At 43.9% G+C, this 21,868-nt stretch overlaps 1 protein-coding gene across 4 annotated transcripts; it reads right to left on the reverse strand.

Annotated features, from left to right (window-relative positions):
• Positions 1–62: 62 nt before the first annotated feature.
• On the reverse strand, positions 63–20,630 carry shc1 (SHC (Src homology 2 domain containing) transforming protein 1). 4 transcript variants are annotated; one of them, XM_047335461.1, is made up of 14 exons: positions 20,415–20,630; positions 18,933–19,017; positions 9,248–9,415; positions 8,952–9,022; positions 8,499–8,562; positions 7,436–7,555; positions 6,320–6,373; positions 5,920–5,971; positions 5,138–5,264; positions 4,874–5,021; positions 4,534–4,591; positions 4,123–4,239; positions 3,073–3,329; positions 63–2,902 (listed from the first exon to the last, which is right to left on the reverse strand). In XM_047335461.1, exons 3-14 carry the CDS (start codon positions 9,407–9,409, stop codon positions 2,774–2,776), a joined length of 1,359 nt encoding a protein of 452 aa, XP_047191417.1. In that variant the 5' UTR covers positions 9,410–9,415; positions 18,933–19,017; positions 20,415–20,630; the 3' UTR covers positions 63–2,773. The 4 variants fall into 4 exon arrangements, with proteins under 4 accessions (XP_047191417.1, XP_035486777.1, XP_035486763.1 ...); XM_035630884.2 differs by lacking the exons at positions 18,933–19,017; positions 20,415–20,630 and adding exons at positions 15,171–15,271; positions 16,271–16,316 and having other exon boundaries at positions 9,248–9,412; XM_035630870.2 differs by lacking the exon at positions 18,933–19,017 and having other exon boundaries at positions 9,248–9,412.
• Positions 20,631–21,868: the final 1,238 nt, after the last annotated feature.

The raw sequence follows: 21,868 nt of genomic DNA on the forward strand, positions 1-21,868 counted from the left end.
CCGGCAAGGTGATAAATACTCAAATAAAAAATTATATCAAAAGCAAAACTCGAAAAGAGAGATGAATGATAAATGTATTTATATATGCAATCTATATTTTCAGATACAGGTGTAAACAGACATGTTTCCCTAAAAACAAAAAGTATTAAAACAGAAATATGTAAAGTAAAAATCAATATCTGTGCACACAATCTGAAAGTAACCTTTGGCTTTTCAAAAAAAACACAAATTAAAAGTACAACATCATCAGCACGATAACCATCACCAACAACAATTCATGCAACAAAGGCAACTGTAATTACAAAGTTAACATGGGAGCAGGTCTCTAATGATGCAGAGGGTCAGGTGGGTCACACACAGAGAGAGAGAGAGAGAGAGAGAGAGACAGAGAGAGAGAGAGCGCGCACTGGCAGAACTTAAAGCTCTGGTTTTCCCATCTCTGACCTACAAACACCGGAACAAGCGCGAGTGTCTGACTGACCCAGCTGTCACACTGGTATGCGTGTGCATGTTAAATTACAGGTGAGCCCACTTCAGGGTATGACGACTAGTTGACAGTTAAGGTTTAAGTTGAAAAGATCCCTTCTCATATATCAGGAGTTTGGCCACAATCTCTGACAAGTTCAATTGGCTTCAAGAAGCTGCCTCAGTGCTGTGGTGTCTGGCTCGTTTGGTACTCATCACATACGTCGTCAAATATACAACAATAATCCAAAACTAAGGTGACCAATCAATAGCTAACGTTATTTACAGATGGTCATGAAATATCCCCACTGTGGTGACATCAAGTATCTGTGACTCTATGCTGAATGCAAGAATGTGCATCAGAGGAGATTGCCCTCACTGGACCTGTTTGTGTGTGTTAACTGGAGTGTAATTTTTGCGTCTTTGTTTAACTGAGAGGCTTGTGTGAGATTCTCCTGTAGTGGACTACATTTGAATTAAGTACATAAGGTGACTGCATTGAAGTGACGTGACTGCATTGAAGAAACAAGGCACGATATAAAAGATATTTAACAAGAACCAACATCATGAATTGAGGGAGGAAGAAGAGAGGAGAACTCCTCCCTGCAGATCCTCGACAGATTGTGAAAACAGCATAACTGCGGAGCAGCATTTGGCTTAACATTTCACCATTGGCGATGCTCCAAAAACATGCACAGCTTTATGTTCAGTCACCCCAGAACCACTTCATTTGATACAAGCTTTTAAAAATGATTCCAACTCAAGTGACTAAAAAAGTAAAGCAACATCACAATACACAAAAAGTTACCAACCAGTTACAACAACATACTTTGCATCAGTTTTTGCAGAGGGAAATTCTTTGCTTAGACCTCTCAACATTTCTCCTCAGACGCCATTTAAACGGGTCTCCTCTAACAACTCTCAATTGCTTTCAGTTTGCTTCAGAGAATACTCTGAGGATATAACCCAAAGATTGTCAATGCAAACACATACTAAGATGTCAAAGAGAAGCTGTAGGCCAGAATGATCTTGGTCTGCACTCTCTAAATGTAGTAGTTGTTGTGTTCGGAGGTGAAAGCAAATATACTTTTGATGTATTCAGGCACGATCACCTTGATTCTTCTTCCATCTAAAACAGGCTCATTTTATGTTTATCCTTCTAACTAACTAGCTCCCAATGCTATAATTACACAAGAGAAAAGACAACTTTTGATAATTATTATGGCTTCCTCTGCTGTTAGGAACCAAGTTCATGTTCTTTGGCATGACAGGTGGTGCGGACCGTGTGTGGTGTAAAGGTGTATCCGTGTCTAAAGAGGGATCAGGGAAATACAGCTGTTAAGATCCTCCCAAAAGCCCAATGTCCAATTAGTCATGAGTCTCAAGATAAAAAACAAAACAAAAAAGATATATGATGGTCATTGGCATAGCAGTCCCAGTTTTGCATATAGGCTTTCCTCATCATCAGGTATCACTCCACTTCAAAGTTCAAAAGTTTTTAATGGGAGAGTGGTTGTTGGCAGGGAGGCCCTCCTGATTAGATTGGAAGTCAACATGGTTTATGCATATTCATCCGGCAAAATAAGATCTAAGTCGGAGGCAGGTTTGCTGCTGAAGAGCTCACGTGACACCTAAAGGGAGAGTTTATGTCCGAGCCTGGTTCATTGTCCACAACAAAGAACCATTGCCGTCCAAGTTTGCATTTGCCTAATACGATCAAGCGACAGTCGAAGGAGGGAAATCATTTCCCCTACAGTGAGAGAGCACATACTCATTCCATGTCACATTCATGTTCCTTTCTTCACTCTCCAGTTTCACTATTTCTTTTTACACAATTCCACGTATAAGTAAAGTGTTCTGTTTTTTGTTGGGGGTTTTTCATACTTGAATGTTAAGATTTTTTTTTCTTTAAAAAAAATTGCATTTGTTTTCTTTCCCATTCTGAAATTAGCAAAGAGGTTCCTCCCTGGTTCACAGTAGGCTGTTGGGAAATTGCAGCAGTGCTTCTCCGTTGTGGAGGGATGCGTCTGATGGTCGGTGGGGTCAAGGAGGGACTGCAGGTCACAGTTTGGCTTTCAGAAAGGACAGGAACATGTGGCAACAGCAGCATGTGCGTGATTTTGCAGAGAAAATGGTGGGGGGGGGGGGGGGGGGGGGTTTCATTGCTATGTGTTTGCATATGTATTTTTGTTGTGTATCTTTGAGGGTGTTAAGTGCAGTGTTGCTGTGTGTGTTATAGCATATGGATGTGCTGATTTCCAGGAGAAGTGTGTGTACATTTGGTGGTGTTTCATTGGTCGGTGTTATATCAGGCCCTGCGCTCAACTGGCTGTTGGAGACACACTTCGCTACCAGCTGATACGATGGGGAGTCTGTTGTCCATGTGGTAACTGATCAAGTGACTCACACTTTCGAACCGATGGTCTTTTGTACGGACCTAAAAGACAAAAAACACAACACAACACAAAAAAATTGAAGGCAACTTAAACAACGTAAACATTAAATACACGTGTTAGGACAATAGTATTTTAAAATGTCCCTTTCCCGTTTTCTTCTCCTTCTCCTTCCCCTTTTCCCTTATGATCTCTTCCTCCCACCCTGACTCACCACTCCCTCTGGGTCGACCAGTAGCAGGTGTTTGGGCTGACCCCCCTGCTGTCCAGTGAGGACGTACTGTCCAGGCGTAGTCCCGGACTCCCGCACAAGGAAGTCACCGTCTCGGGTCAGCAGCCTCTCCGCTTCCCTGCGACTTAAGCTACCATGGAACCAGGCCTCGCATTGCAACTGCTGCACCAGAGGGGGCGCTGTTGTCCCAGAGCTTGGGCCACTGTTCCCAGAAACCCCCAGGGCATCATCAAATGGCTCTTTAAAAAAAGAAAGAAAAAAAAAACAGATAAACATGAAATATTTTATTTAGTTGATGTAACCCTCAAATACATTTTGTGCAGTTGTGAAGTTGTGATGTTGCAAAATCTGAATCATATTCCTGAATGATGGCCTTTAATAATGGAAAAGAGAAAGGAGTTTTTGCAGAACATTATGATGTAAAAGTGAAGCTGACCTTTTGATATTTTTGTTAAATTTTGTCATAACTAGGGACGCAGTTACTGATGGATGGACATGACGTGAAGGCATAAAAATGATTGAACCACGTCACATGGTCTATGACGGAAGCTGTGTGTGCTATATATAGTTGACTGTGTCTTTACCATGAACAGCTATAACCATTCAACTAATCATGTTACACAAGATGCCCCCTGTAATGGACAAAGGCACTCTAATTCTCTTATCTCCCTTCAAGGCTTTGCTGCTCCACTCGTCATATGGAATGTAAATTACACAACATTCTGCTCAGCTACTAAGTCACTGAATAACCCTTCTGCTTGCAACATGGTCAAATCTTTTCATATTTCAGTTGCCAGTCATTTTGGTCATTTAAATTTCGAAACATATCTTGTCATTTTACAAGAAATCATGTTTCAGTATTTAGTTAATCAGCGAGCTAGTTAGTCATTTGCACTCCCAGTGTTTTTTGTGTTGTTTTTCTTTTTATGGCAGTCCATCTTACCTGGATTCATCAATCTGATATTATTGAACGTTGGCAGATGGTACGCTTAACTAACATAAAAGCACAGATAGACCATGTAAGCTACTTACTCATGTCAAAAGCATCTCTGTGCGCATTTCCATTTGCAGCAACTGGGGGGCGGGGTTTATCCACATTGACATATGAAGGGTCATCAAACAGTTCCCGCCCTCCTTCTTTGGCACCCACTAAGAAAAAGAAGGGGGGAAAAAATACATCAGTAACCTTGGCACTTCGCATGTCTCATATCATTTGTGTACATTAAAGGGAATTTTAACCAGCCGAGACAAGGCAATAACAAAACAACAAAGACAAGACAGTGGAGAAAAAGTGTGACTGAATTTAGCCTGTATTAATACCCCGAGTCATTTCCTTTCAGCTTCACAGTGAATCACAGAGAGAGAGATACAGACAGACAGACAGACAGACAGACAGACAGACTGATAGACTGACAGACTGACAGACTGACAGACAGATCCCACCTGGTAGAGGCGGCAGAGGCTGCTTGTGAATGTCATTCTGTCCTGGTTGTCCATAAGGCTGCAAACACAGAGGCACACAAACAAATAATGAGTCACTGCACCATGTGAACACACTCAAATGTGTTCCCTGGCCTACTCAAAGGGTTATAGAAGTCAATAATAATATGTATGTATCAAACAGAACAGGGTTACAGCTGCGATGAGCGTCAAAATTGAGCATTCACAGCAACACACTGTGTACACAATTTTCTTTAGTGTATATAATCTCTTGACTGCAGTGTTTGGATATGTTGAAGCATGTGTATGAGTATGTTTCCCTCTCCTGTTGCACTTTTCTCACCAGTGTTGCTCCTGGGCGGGTCCTCATGTCAACCAGTCCACCAGGTGGAGGCTGTTTTCCAGGGAAATTATTATAGTAAGGGACATCAGGAGGCGGGGCAGCCTCATCATCTTCTTCCTCCCACGCAGAGCCGTCAAACGGAGCCATTCTGCGAGAGACAGGGGCGATCCAAAAGCAGATAATGAAACACATGGTGGGTGGAGAAATACACAACAACATAAGCTCTTGTTTTAGGCTCAGGTGAGCATGGATATTCACATTTACCTGTCATGTGGTGTGACCAGTTTGGGTGGGTTCTTTAGGTACTGTTTGAAACGCAGTTCGAAGGCCTGGCCGATGGTGCTGATGACTTCCTGGGCTAAACCCTCTGAGCACTCTAAGATATGACATGCTGAAAGAGAGGATGCACACATGACATAAGATAAGAATGATATTTCATCGGAGATAGCTGAGATAAATGTGCAGTCAGCTAGACAAATATGAAATTGTTTAAGCATGTGTATTTTCAGATACTGACAAAAAAAGTGAATTTCATTCAGGTGTACCCATTGTAGTTGCCCATCAATTTCAGAATCACATGAATAATGTTGTTACTAACATCTTAATTGGTGCTGAATGATGTCTACAAGCTAATCCTGAAGAATTTCAGTACATTTTTTCAGTTGAAACAGATTCACCATTAGTGCTTGGAAAATCAAGCCACATGTTCATATATTTAGCACATAAGCATGAAAAAAGCAGATTCTGCAGTTAATGTACTGTTTCTTCCTCTGTATTCTGGGTCAGCAATGTCTTCAGTTGGCAGCGTAATAAATTAAAAAAAGAATGAATAGAGCCATTTGATTTATTTAAAAGGATTCATTTATATTTTAACAAAAAGGCTTACTTGTATTTTTTTTCATAGCAATTTCTGGAGGTGCAATCTCAAATCACCACGCAGTGAGAGTGAATTTAGAGAGATTTGCAACACAGGCATCAGAGGATTATGGTCAAAACAATATTCCAAAAAATTGACAGATTCTGTCTGAGTGACGGTTTCTCCTCACCTCTCTGGTTGACTGGGTCTTTGGCCACATATGCTACGTACTCAGCCGTATCCTGAGGGACAGAGAGGATGACAAGTTAGGGGAAGGGGGGAAAAATCGATGAAAGGTAAAAAAGTGAGGGCAGGTTTCAGATAGAAAGGCTGAGAAGAAGAAGAAGAAAGGGATAAAGCAAAGCTGCAGCCTTAAAGTCATACAAGAAGTTTAAACACACACCAAGCTGAAAGAGAGATAACAAGGATGTGGTGAGATCAGGCTTGGAAGAGAAACACTGCAAACCAACGAGGCCGCAATGGAGTGAGTGGTATTCATAGGAATAGACAATGACAGAGGAAGGGAAAAGGAAGGATACACAGATAGAAAATGTCCAGAGTGAGATTTGAGCTGACTTTGGGTGACTCACTGGGTCTCCTCCAGAGGCAAAGGAGATGGACTGCATGTGATGATTGGCGATTATCTGTGGAGAAAAAAGGAAAGAGCGAGAGAGAGAGAGAGAGAGAAAGAGAGAGAGGAGGAGAGCACATGGGTGACATGAAGTATGTGGAGAGTGAGATGAAAGCATGTGGATGGGCAGACAAATGTGGAATCATTACTGAGAAAAGAGCTTTTTCTCCATTGAGCGCCATCAACTGCAGCAGTGATAAAAAGGGGATGGAACACTTTTTTTAACAGTCTGCAACAGCCGTCTGTGTGGGATCAATAACGGCAACAGTACTCACTAATGCTCTCTGCACAATGTGTGCTCTTTATCTGAGGCTGGATTTGTGAATGGGTAAATTGCACGGCACGTTTCTTTGAGCTGTATACGGTTTGGCCAAAGAAACATACATGGTTCAGTAGCTGTTAACTCATCAGAGAAGAATCTTATTCTAACCTGTGTCGATGGTTAAGAGGGATTTGTGCAGCATCAAATGAGGAGGATAACAATGTGGAGCTGAATTGGCTCTAAATCTATCTGGGAATCCCCTGAATGATGCGAAAAGGTCACAACGTGCACTCGTCTGCTGACTAAATCACAAAAATTATACACGAGTTAGGTATTGATATAGATAGATTATGTCTTGATGTCTAAATCAACATTCAAAATATATTTTCTTTACATTGTTTGGGTCATGCAAAAAGAATATCATGTTTTTTTTAATTCATTTTTTACATATTCTAAAATGCACTCCAGCAGATGAATGAGCATAAGTTCATCTGAAATCTGAAATCCTCACAATACTAATTCAAGTTACAAGACATAATGATAAAAAATAATAGCAATTTAGACACTGAAATAAGCTTTAAAGGCAAACACTTAGAATTAAATGGGAATATCAAAATAGAAACAGTGAGATCCTCAGGTTTAAACTACCTTAGTAAAATGCACTCAGGGAACCAGCATACCTCCGCCTACAACAGAGCTCTCGCAATAAGATGCATCTCTAAGTGTTTATGCTGTCAGGGGCTACCAAAAAAAACAACAGCTTTCTTGAGAAACACTTCATAGCTTCAGGAACAAGCTGCTTTTCAGTCTAACCTGTTTGCAGTCGGACGCCAGCAGATTGAGGCTGCTGGTCGAGATGGTGAGGCTGATTGTCATGCCAGCAAACTGCAGGTTACTCTTTCCCAGGATGGATGTCAGACAGCGAGAGGACGGCTGTGAAGGGCGGAGAGGGATGTGGTCAGTGAGTGATAAACAAAACCTACAGGGTCATTTTTAACAGTGAGTGTTGCCTGCCTGTGCATGAGCCCGTGGGTGTATGTGTGCAAATGCCTGAGTGTGTGGGAGTTGGAGGACAGCTGCAATTGTGAAAGTGATCCTGTCTTGAGGGCCAACTGTGACCAATGGGGAGCCGGCCGGACAGTTCACACACTGTAGACTGAGCCAAGATGCATCACACAGACCACGCCAGCACAATTGTGCCTGTTTATTCCAAATCCTCCTCCCGTTCTCATGTTTTCATCCAAATTTTTGGAGTTCAGTGTGAGAATGGCAGCATCCAGACAGGATGCAGATGCTCAGCCCACATTAACCTCAGTCCAGCCAAACCAGAGGGACTAGACTAGTTAATCTATTCTAGTTTACATTCTATGACTGCATTTTGTCTAGTGTGCTACAATGCCAGACGTTCCTAGGCCAAACCCTGCCATGGCAGCTGGCCACTGGATTTAGCCACCTGTTTTATGAACTGTTATGGTGGATGTTTTTAGTTTTACAGGAATACAGGGCGCAGACACACTAAGTCTTTACAGCAAACTGGCGACTGTGTCTATTGGTCTGTAGCGCCCTGACACTGGCTCCACGGGAGAAAACAACTCCGCCTCTCCAGCCTCCCTTGTGAAAAGAGGGAGGAAAAGAGATACAAGAGAGTGATTGGTAATTACCTGCGAGTAGCCCACTAACCGCAAGATTGTACAATAAGCCTAAATCAAAATCGGTGTGTGTGTGTGTGTGTGTGTGTGTGTGTGTGTCTGTGACTGAATAGCCAGCTGACCACAGAGTGGACAATCAAGCTAAATCCATCTCTTATCCAGAAACCCCTTCCCACAGCTGCCCACTTAAGCTGTATAAATAAATAATGCCTTGTAAGGGTGTGTACCTTTCTCCTGCGCTGGGCTCCTTTGGCTCCGGGTACCGCCTCGCACACCACAGAGATTGCCTCCCTGAAACGGTCAAAACACGCAAGAGTTGCAGTAGCATGTCATTAACCCTCACACCTTACCGGACTTACAATTATGTGTAATAAATGAGAATCTGGCAGCGGGTGAATGAATTTATCATCCCTGGCAACAATACTCGTCTATGCCACTGAGACACACATCACTACGGAAACCAGGGGGAAATTCCAGAACATTCTAATTTGGGGCCTGAGAGAGCTGCAAATATGAGAAGATGCAGTCTGACACTAACACAGAGAAACAAACAAGCAAGAGAATGTAAGTGGGGCAGAAAGCAGACAAAGAAAAATATGAGGTGTGTGTGTGTGTGTCTCTCTAAGTCAAACCACATGAGCTGAATTAGCGAGCCAGTGATGAGCAGCATGTAGTCTCACCTGGTGACCTGAGTTCTTGTGTTGAAGTCCAGCGCCCGCATTGACTGTAGCACTTCCACGCAACCCATGTACTGGTCAGAAAACAGCAAGGCAAAACATTAGCATCAGACATTTCCTGCATTCCTGCAGTCCCATTGTACAGATGGAACACAACATCGACAACATAGGAAGAAAGTAGAAGAATCGGTTTCTAAAAATGTGAAGTGAGGGTATATATATGTGTGTAAAGACTGGAAAGAAAGAAGTGTAATTACATATTTCAGTTCGGGGTCAGTGAGTGTGTGCCAGTCACTTACCCGTACAGTGTAGGAAACACCAGCAGTGCTGACCACACTGTCTGAGTGCAGCCAGCCACGGGTGGGCTTGTTGACAAAGGAGCCATGGCGCGTCCACTCATCTCCTCCCAGCTGCCCACCTTCCACCCGTGCCCTCCTGGACGCCCCTCCCAGGCGGTTCATGTCCTGCAGAGTAGGTCGGGGAGGAGGAGAAGGAGCAGTTAGAGGGGGGACAGGGTGATGAAGCAGAGGGGAGGAGCTAGAGCTGCTCCTGTCATCCCCGGAGGACTCAACAGGCGCCTGAGGCTGCTGTGGCCTGCTTGAGGCCTTGAGTCCTGGGAGAAGAGAAGCGGAGACACCCAGACGAAGGGATCCCATCCTGGGAAAGAAGGAGCAGAGGGTGGTGGGGCTGTTCTCAGCCGGGCGGGGAGAAGAGGGGGGTAAAATGGGAGTGAGAGACGAGGAGGAGAGAGAAGAAGGTAAACCAGGGGAGGGAGTGAGCGGGGTAACAGGACTGGATGGAGGGAACGATGATGGATTGGAATTTGTTTCATCAGTCGAGCTCAGCGATTCACTCCGAAAGTGTGTGTATTTGGTTTTTGGGACAAGCTCCATAATGAATCTGCAGCGTCTGTTCTTATATCCGCGCAAGTCCACACAGGCCCTAGTTATTCCTTCAATGTCTCTTTGTCTCAGGATTCAAAGTTTCTCCCAAAAAGGACACACAGCCATCTGTCTGTCTTGCTCAATGTAAGAGCTGCACCCATCTGTCTGCTTGTCTGTCCTCCACTCATTGCAGTGCAGCCAAAACCAAACTGCTTTAAAAGCGGCTTTATCCACAATGATGGCAAACTGAGAAAAAGTGCAGAGGAGAAGCGGGGTGTCCCAGTTAATGGTCGAATGCAGATGAAAAAAGTTTGTTTTTAGTGCACCAGTGCAGATCATTCTGTCATCAGTTCACTTTGGATCTGCTTCAATGTTCGTTGTGTTCCCAGGGACTGTAGATGATGTAGTCATAGTGTTCATCTTGGTGTTTTTGCCACAATGTAAAACAATATCTGTGAGTATCTTGTCCCAACTTGACAGCCTCTCAGTGAGTTATCCAGCTGTCGGCAGCACCATGGAAAATCGGCACAAGTGATTTTCTCTCAACACCCCCTCGCATGTGCTACTGCACTGGGGGTTGAGCGCTTGTACGTTATGTGTTTACATTTATGTGAGGCAGTAGGAACCTTCCCCCTGGCCACAATGCCTCTTAGATTATCTGTGTTTGTGTGTGTGTTGGTATGCACACACATACACACACGAGCGCATGTGTGAAGCCGCCCCTCTTGGCAGCTCTATCCTGCTTGACACAGGCCCATAAAAATCCTATTAGCCGCCAACAAGGGGATCGCAAGGGGGCTGTGCACACCAAGACGGCAGCGACACACACAGATATGCACACACACAGAGCTCCAATTGGTCGATACCACAGCGAGCACCTGCAGAACTCAATGAAACCCAGAACTGCTAAAGAAGAGAGAAGAGGCTTACTGATGTATGGCTGTTCTTCAGTGCCTGATAGCAGCACGCCGTTGTTAACACCTTCTTTTCAAGTTCATCGAATTCTCAAATCTTTCGCTGACTTCCCTTTTTTTTTTACTCCCTCTCTCTCTTCCTCCAGATGGTTTCAGGGCCTCTCTGAATGGCCCTCGCTCTCTCCCTGCCTGCGTCTCCTTCCTCTTCGCCTCTCTTCTTCCAGATAACTTCGGGCACGGCCTCCTTCGCCTTCTCTACACACTTTCCTCCGTTCTCCCCGTCACCTCTCTTCTCCTGGAAGTCCTCTCTCTTCCTCCACACAATGTACTCCGCCAACCTCTGTCTCTCTAACGCCTCTGCCCTCTCCCGTGCCACCACTTCCTCTCTCCTCTTCCAGATGATCTCTCTCTCCCCCTCACCCCCTCCCTCGTGGGCTCGCCCGTTCTCCAGGCTGTCCCCTTTTACTGTCCCTCTGTCTAATATATTAATTGTGACCCCTGGCTTTGCGCCTCTCTAACTTTAAGATTACGGATGGCTAGAGGCTAGACATGGTCACCTATTTAGACACGAGTAGAAAACCACAGGGGAAAAAAAAGGTCAGTGCTTAAGACTGGGCCAGCTGAGATGGGCCTGTTCCTTACTGTTGTTTCTGATATGGCTAAAACAAGTGAGGCTGCCTCGGTTCAGGTGTGTTCTCTTAAACCGGGCACCTCAGGATGTTTTTTCTTGGTAGCACCATTAGGTAGTGGTAGTTTTGTGTCTGAGATGTTGTCTGTGTCTGGTCTACTGACACACTTGCAGTAGCACGGTGGTGATGTAACACTAGAGAATGTAGGTCATTGGCTGACGACGACTACCGGTGGGCTTGTTGTGATGGTAATGAGACCCGATTGGTCTGGTTTGAACTCCCAACCCAGGATTCCCTGAATGGTGCTGGAGTTGTACGTGAACGAACTCACCCAGCCGGGAAATGTTCAAATAAATCAGCACTCTGTTGATGTTCTGACCTCTGCAGGCTCAGCTGCTCTTTACTGTGTAACTTTATCAAAGCCTAGTTCAAACCATAAACCCAGATTATAGTCTGTTACCTGAGAGAAGAGCATTGACACAGCCCAATATGATTCAATTAAGCCAAGATGTTTTACTCTAGAATTGTTTCCTTCCTTATCTAAGGCAGGGCCTGTCAAGCAGCAGGTTACCTCCCAGTTCTACAACAAACAGCACAGACACCACATAGCATCTCATATTCTGCATAGTCCAACCCAAAAGGCAAGAAACAGTCTGTTTACATTAACAGTCTCTTGCTACCCAAAGTCTGACAAACACAACAGTCTGCAGCAGTTTGACCTCAGCACGAGGCGAGGCTGCACCTACAGTCCTGCAGGTATCCTACACCCAAGTGCTGTCGAGGCACTAGTTATATTTACAATCCGTTGACCTTTACTCCCTGAACGGTGAGCAAGGTTTACACGCACCTTGCCTACACCTCTTACACAAGGTTGTAAATTTGGCACCAGTGTCTCAGCGATGCAAAGTGAAAACATAGATGTTTCCACAGACTATTTCATAACGCAATTCTGTTTGAAGCACAGCGCACCACCAGCTTGCCGTGGGCGCTGGGAGCACAGCAAAAGGAACAGTCGCCTACACCAGTCTAGCACCACAGAGGGATTGTCTAGCAATTCTAGCTAGTCATCCATCTGGTCATCTGGTCCGAAAAGCACCGTGGGAGATCCAGTCATACGCATGCACTGCCAGAAAGGCTGGGATGATCTCCAGAAAGCTGTGAAGAAGTATGGCTGGAAAAGTCACAAAAGACACCGGTAGTTGCATGCAGAACAAACAAAAAGTCTGTGACACCCCTTAATAAAAAGAAATAGTCTAGTAATTAGTTAGTAGAGAGACAATTAGCGCTTAAAAAGGGAAAAGGTCAAACATCAGGAAATTCCAGGTGTGTTCTCATACAAAGGGATGCTGAAGTACTGAAGCACAGTGCAAGTCAGTTGACTGCAGAGGAGATGACCCTCTACATGAGGACAAGTCCTGAGTCACCTACACACAGACAGTAAAAGGAGCAGACTGTCACAGACACAGCGCACCCAAATAATCTGTGATCAGTGGCCTTGAGACCAAGCAGCTGCACAGAGTGATGTGTGCAAGTGAACTCAGCAGGATAATCAATTTTAAACAGCCATTCCTGAAACTGGCACTGGCTTGACTGATGAAGATGTTGCCGTAGTTGCCGTAGATAAGAGGTGAGATCAGGACAAACAGGGCTGCGCGGATTCGCACAAGACCAACACACAGAATGGGGAGGGGGAGACAGGTGACCTGAAACAACCCTGATTCTCGGAGACTGCCGAGCTCCACATAGACAAAGAACGTCTAGCAAAGAAAAAAAGAATCCTGTCTAAAAGAGAAACTCTTAAACTAATCAGGTCCTTTGCTTCTTATCTACTAAATATACCGAGTTACCCAATGGAAAAGCACCATTTTTTTCAAAGATAAGACAAGAAAAACGAACTTTACATGTTGTTCCGTCTGCAGCTGCCGCCCGTTGCTATGGCAACAGACATTAAAAGAGATGCCTGCGGAGGATAGTCCCGACAACGGCAGAAATCTTCAGACAAAGAGATAACTGCTTTATCAAATCACACGGCAGCAATTAGTTGCTGCATCAAAGACCTTTTTTCCATCCAACAGGAGGAAAAACTACAGACTCTCAGAAAAATCAATAGGTTTCAGGAAATGATCAGAGTTTGACCAGCGTCGCGCCACCAATAAAACCCAATCAATGTTGACATCCCATGTCGGCTTCGTGCGCCAACTGCAGTTAGAGAAAGTAAATCCGTATGTCGGATATTATTTCAAAAAACAAAAATCACTTTTCTAATAACAGTATAAACAACAACTACATCAACACTGACTTTTAAAACACTTATGTTTAGAAAACTTGCATAAAAAACAACCTGAATAATCTGCGCAGCAGCTAACAAAGAAAACAATTGTATAAGATCCTGCCGAGTAGAAGTCACAGAGAGTCTATATATACACAAAAAAACCTACAAATTGTAAGTAAGTATCAAAGCATCAATTTCCTGAAAAGTTCTTTCTCTTTTTTTCATGAATGGAAAAACATAAACTCCTTTTTTGGTTCAAAGAGCATGTATTCACACGAGAACCACATCAATGTTTCAATACAGCAACAGACTGTCCGGTCATTCGTCCTCTCCTTCCTGTTTCTGTCGCTCTCCGTCCGTCCACTCCCTGAAAAACGTGCTTCTCCTCTGACACTCTTCCGCTCGATTAATTCACAAAGTCACTGCCGGCAGCTCCTCTCCATCTATCCGCTCATCCGTTTGGCTTCCTCTTCTTCACTTCCCTCCTCTGTCTCTCTCTCTCTCTCTCTCTTTTAGCTGATGGTGAAATATCAGTGTTGCCAGGATGGACAATGGCACTCCTTCATTGTGCTCTTCTTCTTCCCTCACGTCTGTCTCTCATTCCCACTTTCCTTCCACCTCTGCCTGTTAGAGGGACGAGCACGCTGTCTGTCCTCCCCTCCTCCCAGTCTGGGTGGGTGATGCTGCCTCCCATTCTCTCTCTCTCTCTCTCTCTCTCTCTCTCGCTCTCTCTCTCGCTCTCTCTCTCTCGCTCTCTCTCTCGCTCGCGCGCGCGCACACTCGGCTGCTGCCTCTGCCCTCCCCACCTCTTTTTCTCCCATCCTACCTCCTTCCTGTTTCCTCCCCTTCCCCCCAACCCCTTTCTGCATTTAGCAGTGTACATGTGTATGCACGGCAAGATTCTTTGCTCCTGTACATTAATGCTTCACACTCGGGGGAGTGTGTGTACTTGTGTGCATGTGTAGAGAGGAAGAGTTATCCATTTTGGCCATTCAAGGCTCCACCTCCCTCAATCATGTTTGGTAACCTGAGAAACAGAGTGAAAGGGGGAGAGAAAGAGAGAGAGATAGAGACATACAGCAGAAGACAGTTCACCATCCCCCTTGTGTGCTGCACACAGTGTAACATGAAGTCACTCAATATAATCTTAATGATGGTGGAAAAATTGCAAAAAGAAAGAAAAAAGACACTCATATAATAAATATCGCTATGGTAATACAAGACTGAGGGCGGGTTATTATTACCAGGCAAACACAATAACAGATGAGTGATTCTGTAGAAGCAGAGAGAAAGTGGAGATCCCAGAGATTGGTCAAGACATTCAAGCATATGAGATGAGCAGGCAATGTAGCGGAAATCAGAGGAAACCACCCGTAGAGCGCAACAGGAACCCAGCAGAGTGCAAAGCAAGGAGTCCTCAAATGACACCCACAAACACGAGACTCCCTGCAGTACCGTGTCTGACCACTACACCAGGCATCATGTAGTCAAGCAGTGCACTCAGGTTATGTGAGGGAACAAACCTGAGGAGAACATGAGTCAGTCGAGGTAACGTGTCCCTGTGAAACCACACAGGGATGTGACTGGTGAGGACAGACCCTTCCACCCGTAGAATGCACCCTACCTGTAACCCGTGACACACATGACACACTGTGGCTTAGAGTTGACAGAAAGATATTCTTGCTTTTCTCTAAGAGCTTTATTTATTTTAGTAGGTGAATAATTTATTTCGTTAAGGACGAGGGATCACACTCAGTTGCTGGTATATTAGGTGCATCTCCCATAAAACTAATGTGACAGCCCTGCAAATAATTCTACCTTTATGGAATATATAATTCTCAATTAATGGACATTACGCAACACAATTCAACAGGATCAAAACGTTTCAACCAAAACTGACCATTATAACGATCACAAAGACGGGATTCATTCATGTACGATTACACTGATTGCAGAATTTGTAACTATTTCTTTTAGACTGCTGCAGGGATACAATGTATCATACTGAATTGTTCCTCATAAGTCTTTAAAAATCTATTGAATAATTATCATGTTTTCATGTTGAATGGTGCTTTAAAAAAAACATGGAATGGGTCTGGAAAGACAAAACATTACATATATATATTCAAGTTCACATGTAATAATCATGATGAAGAGAAAATGTAGGCCACACTTGGGACACACATTTTAGGAATTGTTACACCCCTACTAAAAACTGCAGTTCCCAGAAAACATTTTGGCATGGAGACGTTTTTGAAACATAGATGTCTTCAGGTGCTGAAATATGTGGGCCAAACTGAAAATTGAACCAGCGTCAGGTTGTAATATAGTAGTCCTCTGTAGAAATGTTCGGGTATGAATCTATACTCAATAACATTTAAATTTAGGAGGGTTGTGTTCACAATATCTAAGCAACTGATGTAGAGCTTTTTTTTCTAAAATCATGAAGCCCCAAATTAATATTTCAAGGAGGTTTTACCAACTAACTCTCTTTAAACCTCTCATTAATGTCTAAATATCATTATAATAATTGACTTTACACTGTAATGAGGGGAAACAACCCTTTTGCCACTGTGTCATGGTGTGTTTCTGATGAGCTGGTTAGATCATTTAAATGTCTTACCATATATTCCATTGGCCAACTCAAGGCTGCCTGTGAGTCTGTTACCCTAAAAACACCAAAGTGCACGTCATAACACGATGAACACATATACATCACACACAATTCAAGGAGCCAATCACATCTCACTCCAATGCCGCCCATGGCAGCTATACTGGACTCCCAGCATGCTTTGCTCCTGGGAAATCAGCTGTGGAGATGGTCACAGGACCTCCTTGTATATTAATGGCCCAGTTGATCAAGCACACAGAGACGCAGCACGGACGTGGATATAAAACAGAGATGAAGCTAAATCTGAGTGGGAGAAAGTAACAGAAAGTGAGAGAGAGGGAGAAAGATCAGGAGTGATAGGAGAATAGCAATAATCCAGTGTGCATGTTGAAACACACTGTGGAATGAAAGGAAGGGCCGCATGTGTAGGATGTTTGTGTCTCAGCTTGCCCAGTGCGAGTGAGCAAGTGTGCGTTTTGTTTGTGTGAAGGCATGGATGGAATAACCCTGTGTGGAAGCTCCAGCTAGTCTGTAGTGAGAGGATGAAACAGTAAGAGACGTGCTGAGATAGAGCTCCGGATCTAATGCACATGCTGCAGGGCCACATGTTCTGTCTGCTCTTATATTGAATACGGTGTGATTGTCTGTGTGTATGCGTGTCTGTGGGTGTTTGTTATCTGATTTGCACTCACCCTCCTATGTTCACAAGAACAAAAAATAAGCGTAGATGAGTAAACGGGCCAATGGACCGACCCCTTCCCCCCAATGGACTATTGCGAGCCTGAGACGCTTTGGAACATCAGTTCACGTTCGTGGAGACAATATGAAGTCAACGATGAAGACGGTGAGAGCAGAGGGAGCAGTGGGACAGAGCATAACTCAAAAGGGAAAAACTTTTTTTTAAATTTGAAGAGACACGCAAACACACATGCGCATGCAGACAGCAAAATGGCAATCAAATTTTCAAAGATTAGGGGTGGGAGTGAACATTAGATTACCCAGGCATTCAGCAGGAGGCCTTTCTGCTGGTTTCATAGCTCACCACGCACACAGCAAACATGTGAGCTGGCTATTTTGGGTTGTGCCAATCCGCCCCCCCCCCCCCCCCCCCCCCCCCTCCAATCAGCCCCTCTAACCACACTACCACATCTCTATGTCCTTCCATCATTCCCTTCCTGCTGCCACCCACTGCCTCTGTCCACATACAACTTCCCCCTGCTATAACGGTTTATTTGACGTAGACAGTGTTACTTCACTTCTTTACTTTGTGAGTAAAACACAACTCAGATGAGTCACTCTGTAGCATCGACTATCAAAAGTGTTAAATGCAAAAGGTTCTCTGATCAGATATCTCTCGATTTAAGACCTCACTTTTCCGATTTTATGCTAAGTTGCCTGAAATGTTACAAGCTGGAGTGTGTTGGACGTAGGGCTGGGCAATATGGCTGAAAACTGTATCACGATATAAGTGTTTCATATCGGTCAATATCGCTAATTATTGATAATTTTTATGACCTAAGAAACACAAACACGAGCCAACGAGATGGCGCAACCAAACGTGATACTGTTACATGATTGGCTATTAGGCGTGTCACTCCATACGTTGCTAGGTACCAGAGGACGGCTGCCGGCGTAGCTAGCGGCCAGCGTAGCTAGACTCTTTGCTCCGGTTTATTCCAACGAGGAAAAAAAAATTATTGAAACGTTCTATCGAACGCATTTCCTATTGATATTCATTACGTGTCGATCGCGATACATGTCATTATCATTTTATCGCCCAGCCCTAGTTGGAAGATTACTTTGATTTTTGTTCGTGGGTTGGCGTTAACATGAGGTTTTAATTTTATTGGCGAGTTTCTATCCTATTCAATCGATAAGAGGGAACAATAGAGCATAACACAGTGACGACAGCTCTAAGAGGGACAGGCCACGAATGAGAAGAATTGGCCTGGTCCAGATCTGACAATAACCTTTAAAGTGACCTTGTGCAAAACAATTTCAATCTCACACCCAACACAGGAAGGGTGTAGGAAGATATGCAAAAAGAGGTGACTTCTGAAAGATGATGAAGACATAAAGAGATATCTCAGCTCAAAGTGCATGACACAGCAGATTTGTACCGTATATGTCGAAGCCAAGGTAACAAACAGGGCCAGCTAGTACAAAATCCAAATATACCACTGACAGTAATTATATTGTAACTTAAGTTTAGTTTTTTGGGAAATTACACCCTAGCACAGGATTTCGATCAAACTGTGGTTTACAATGAGTACTAAACACTGAGTGTGTTGCACTTGACCCGAGTAGCACAGGAGGAAACAGATCAGAGACCCGCTACCATTGTGTAGAGGTAGAGACGGACAACCACATGCTACGACCTCAAAAACAAACTCCTACGGTTCGTTTCCAGAAAACACGCACACACACAGACACGCACACACGCACGCACACCAGACACAAACACATACAAACATAGCCCCTCACCGGCAAACAGACAGACGGACACAGTAGCAAAAACACAGGAGAAAAAAACACAGACAAACACATTCTCACATGGACAGACAATGACAGCAGCTTAGTACCTCACCACTGTGTTTTATCATTACAACAGTTTCAAGTAGACAAGAAGACTAATTCAAGGCGAATATCACCAACATTCACTGCCCACAAAGTGTCAAAGTGAAGCTGTAACAATCACAGAGTGACATGCACTGCTCTCAGTCAGGAGGACTAGGGCCTTCATCGGTCGCTGATATGGCCTGAGCAGAAATGGAAAGATCCAATTTTAATCGAGTGGATGTTGGATTGTGCCAATGCTGTGATGGAGTGAAGGAGATGTTCCGCTTTGACTGGCAGGTCATGTCAGCGCCTGTCCCTCCGTTTGCGTTGTGTGTTTTTTTCCTCGTGTATCTGTGTGTAGGGGAAAACATTTCCTGTTTGTCTCGCTCGTGATTGATCTAAAATGTTTCGGATCGGCTGTTGATCGGAGCCTCTCTTCCCCTCCGTTTCATTAGCAGAGATAACTTCAGCCATATACCATCGCGTCGGGGACTGACGGCCGGGACAGTGTGGCTGACCCTGATAAGAACGAGTGAGCCCACTGCTTTGAGTCACCTCAATCATCCCACATAGCCTTGGAGTCTGTTTCCATAATAGACTGCCTGTCCTTGGTTGGTGGTGACTCTAACTCCGTCACCGTGACCCTGTTTCAACACATCGGAGGCGTGTTTTGCCGATCGACCTCCGTGGATACAGGAAGAAATTGTTTGACCGTAGGTTTGCTGTAGGATTGTGTACAGATTTATGGCCAGCTGTATCTCACAGATACAGATTAACTATTTACTATAACCCACAGAGATTCAGCTTGACCCCGACACGACCAGGATTCTCGCTTTTTTTGGTTTTAAAAACTCAGTTTATGGCTGCAACTAATAATTATTTGATTGCCAATTATTTTCTCAATTTATAATTAAGTCTATAAAATCTATCGAAATGGCAACAAACTGATTTGCCTATTATATATCCGGCAAATGTTTGACATTTCGACATGAAAAGAGCTACTCCTTTCAGCTCTGATTTCATCACATTGCCAGTTGTCAACTGTTGTCAATGACAACCGTAAAGGTGTCGTTTGGTGACACATTCTCTGTTGATTTGCTGGAGGGGCCACAGGCTTGGGGCCACTCAGGTGACTCCTCGTCTACTGTTAACTCATTGCAGCACATTGACACACTTTACTTTGACAAGGTTGCTCGACTGGCAGCGACCATAAGACGTGAGGCTCATTCACCAAACACGTCTGACAACACGAGACATGAGTCCGGCGTGTGCACGGCCCTGTGTGATCGTGAGCAACATGTGTTTGTTTTTTGTTTTTTTACAGTAAACCGACAGGCTCCACTACACCGAGGCGTCTCGACAGCGACAGAAACACACACACACACACACACACACACACACACACGACTGTACACGGGAAGAACAATGGTTCCCTGAAGGCACCACCAAAGATAATAAGTTGAAATGTTTCCTTCCCCAAACTTTTGGGGATATTTTGTAAAATAACTGCGACGAATTGACGCATGGCACGCACACACCATGCCCCCCCCCCCCCCCCCGACAAAAAAAGTGTGGCCAACTTTATCGGGCAACTTACCAGCTCTCTTCCTCCCTTTCCCTCGACTCGTCCCTCCTGCCCAGCGCACGGTCACCGCTCAGACTTCAGCTGAAGTTCATCCAACGGGACGAAGGCTCGATGGTTTCATCCGCGTCCCACTTTTCATTAACGTCATACGATTTGAGTCTCAACTTCTTCTTCTTCTTCTTCTTTACTCTCCCTTTCCTTCCCTTCCTCCGCCTCCTCCTCCCCCCCTCCACGGTCACGACAGAAGCCACTTCCGCGAACAAATGGCAACGTCATCTGGCCGCAGATCCTGTGTGAGCGCGCGCGCGCGCGTGTGTGTTTGTGTGTGTGTGTGTTTGTGTGTGTGTGTTTGTGTGTGTGTGTGTGTGTGTGTTTGTGTGTGTGTGTGTGTGTGTGTGTGTTTGTGTGTGTGTGTGTGTGTGTGTTGTGTGGTTTGGCCCTGTTTAGCACCTGGCCTATTCGATGCAGATTGCGCAAAAGTAGAAGTTCCATTTCCTAGGGGCCAAAAGCGGAACGCGGCTCACACCCCACCTGAAATGAATAACCGTTGTAACGTTTCGATGTTTTCGACCTCTTTTGTTGCCCATAACAAAAAACAAATCCATTCTGTGTTATCATCACCTTATTATAGACTTCATTATGACAAAAAAACAAAACGTCCTGTCGTGTTTTTACAGGGTGTGTGAAGTACATTGATTTATTATGTTAATACCGATACAATATACGTTTTTCAAATAACGTTGCCTACAGCATTATAAATATTCAGAGACTAGTCCTTCCCTGAACATTCATTACATTACATTACATTACATTCATTTAGCTGAAATCTTCTGTCCAAAGCGACTCACAATAAATGCATTCAACCATGAAGATATTATCCAAAGAGTGCAAGAATCATGCGAGTACAAACATTAATCAAATAGGCAAAAGTGCTCCATTATTATTATTATTATTTTAATGATTCATTGTTTCAGACAACATTCCTTTCTTGTGACAGTCACTAGTTCACTATAGTTTTTGGGCATCATGGTCTAAAAACATTGCTCCGCACCTTTTCAAACATAGCCAGTAAATTATACCAACAGCAACAACAGACAAGGCCTTTAATGAGACACTTGATGTAATTAGTGACACTTATGCTTAAGCTTTTCAGTTGAGCTTTTATGAAATAAACTCATCTCAGTACTATGGAAGCCTGATGAGAAGACATAGGAGTGATTACAAAAAACCCTCACTGTAAGTCAAAGTTATGATGAAATGCTAAACAATTGATGTTAAAAGTATATAATGCTGATTATTATTTATTAATTCCATCATAATTTGTCTTGACTATGTAATTATTCTGACAAGTGTTTTTAATAATTTAGTTTTATTGTTTTTATAAGTAAATATTACTTGCTGATTGAATGTACTGTTCACGCTGAGTGTGAAAGGCATTAATGCACAAGTGTGACCCCTGCAGAAAT

The sequence above is a fragment of the Scophthalmus maximus genome, chromosome 1 (genome assembly GCF_022379125.1).
Source record: "Scophthalmus maximus strain ysfricsl-2021 chromosome 1, ASM2237912v1, whole genome shotgun sequence".
Lineage (NCBI taxonomy): Eukaryota > Metazoa > Chordata > Actinopteri > Pleuronectiformes > Scophthalmidae > Scophthalmus > Scophthalmus maximus.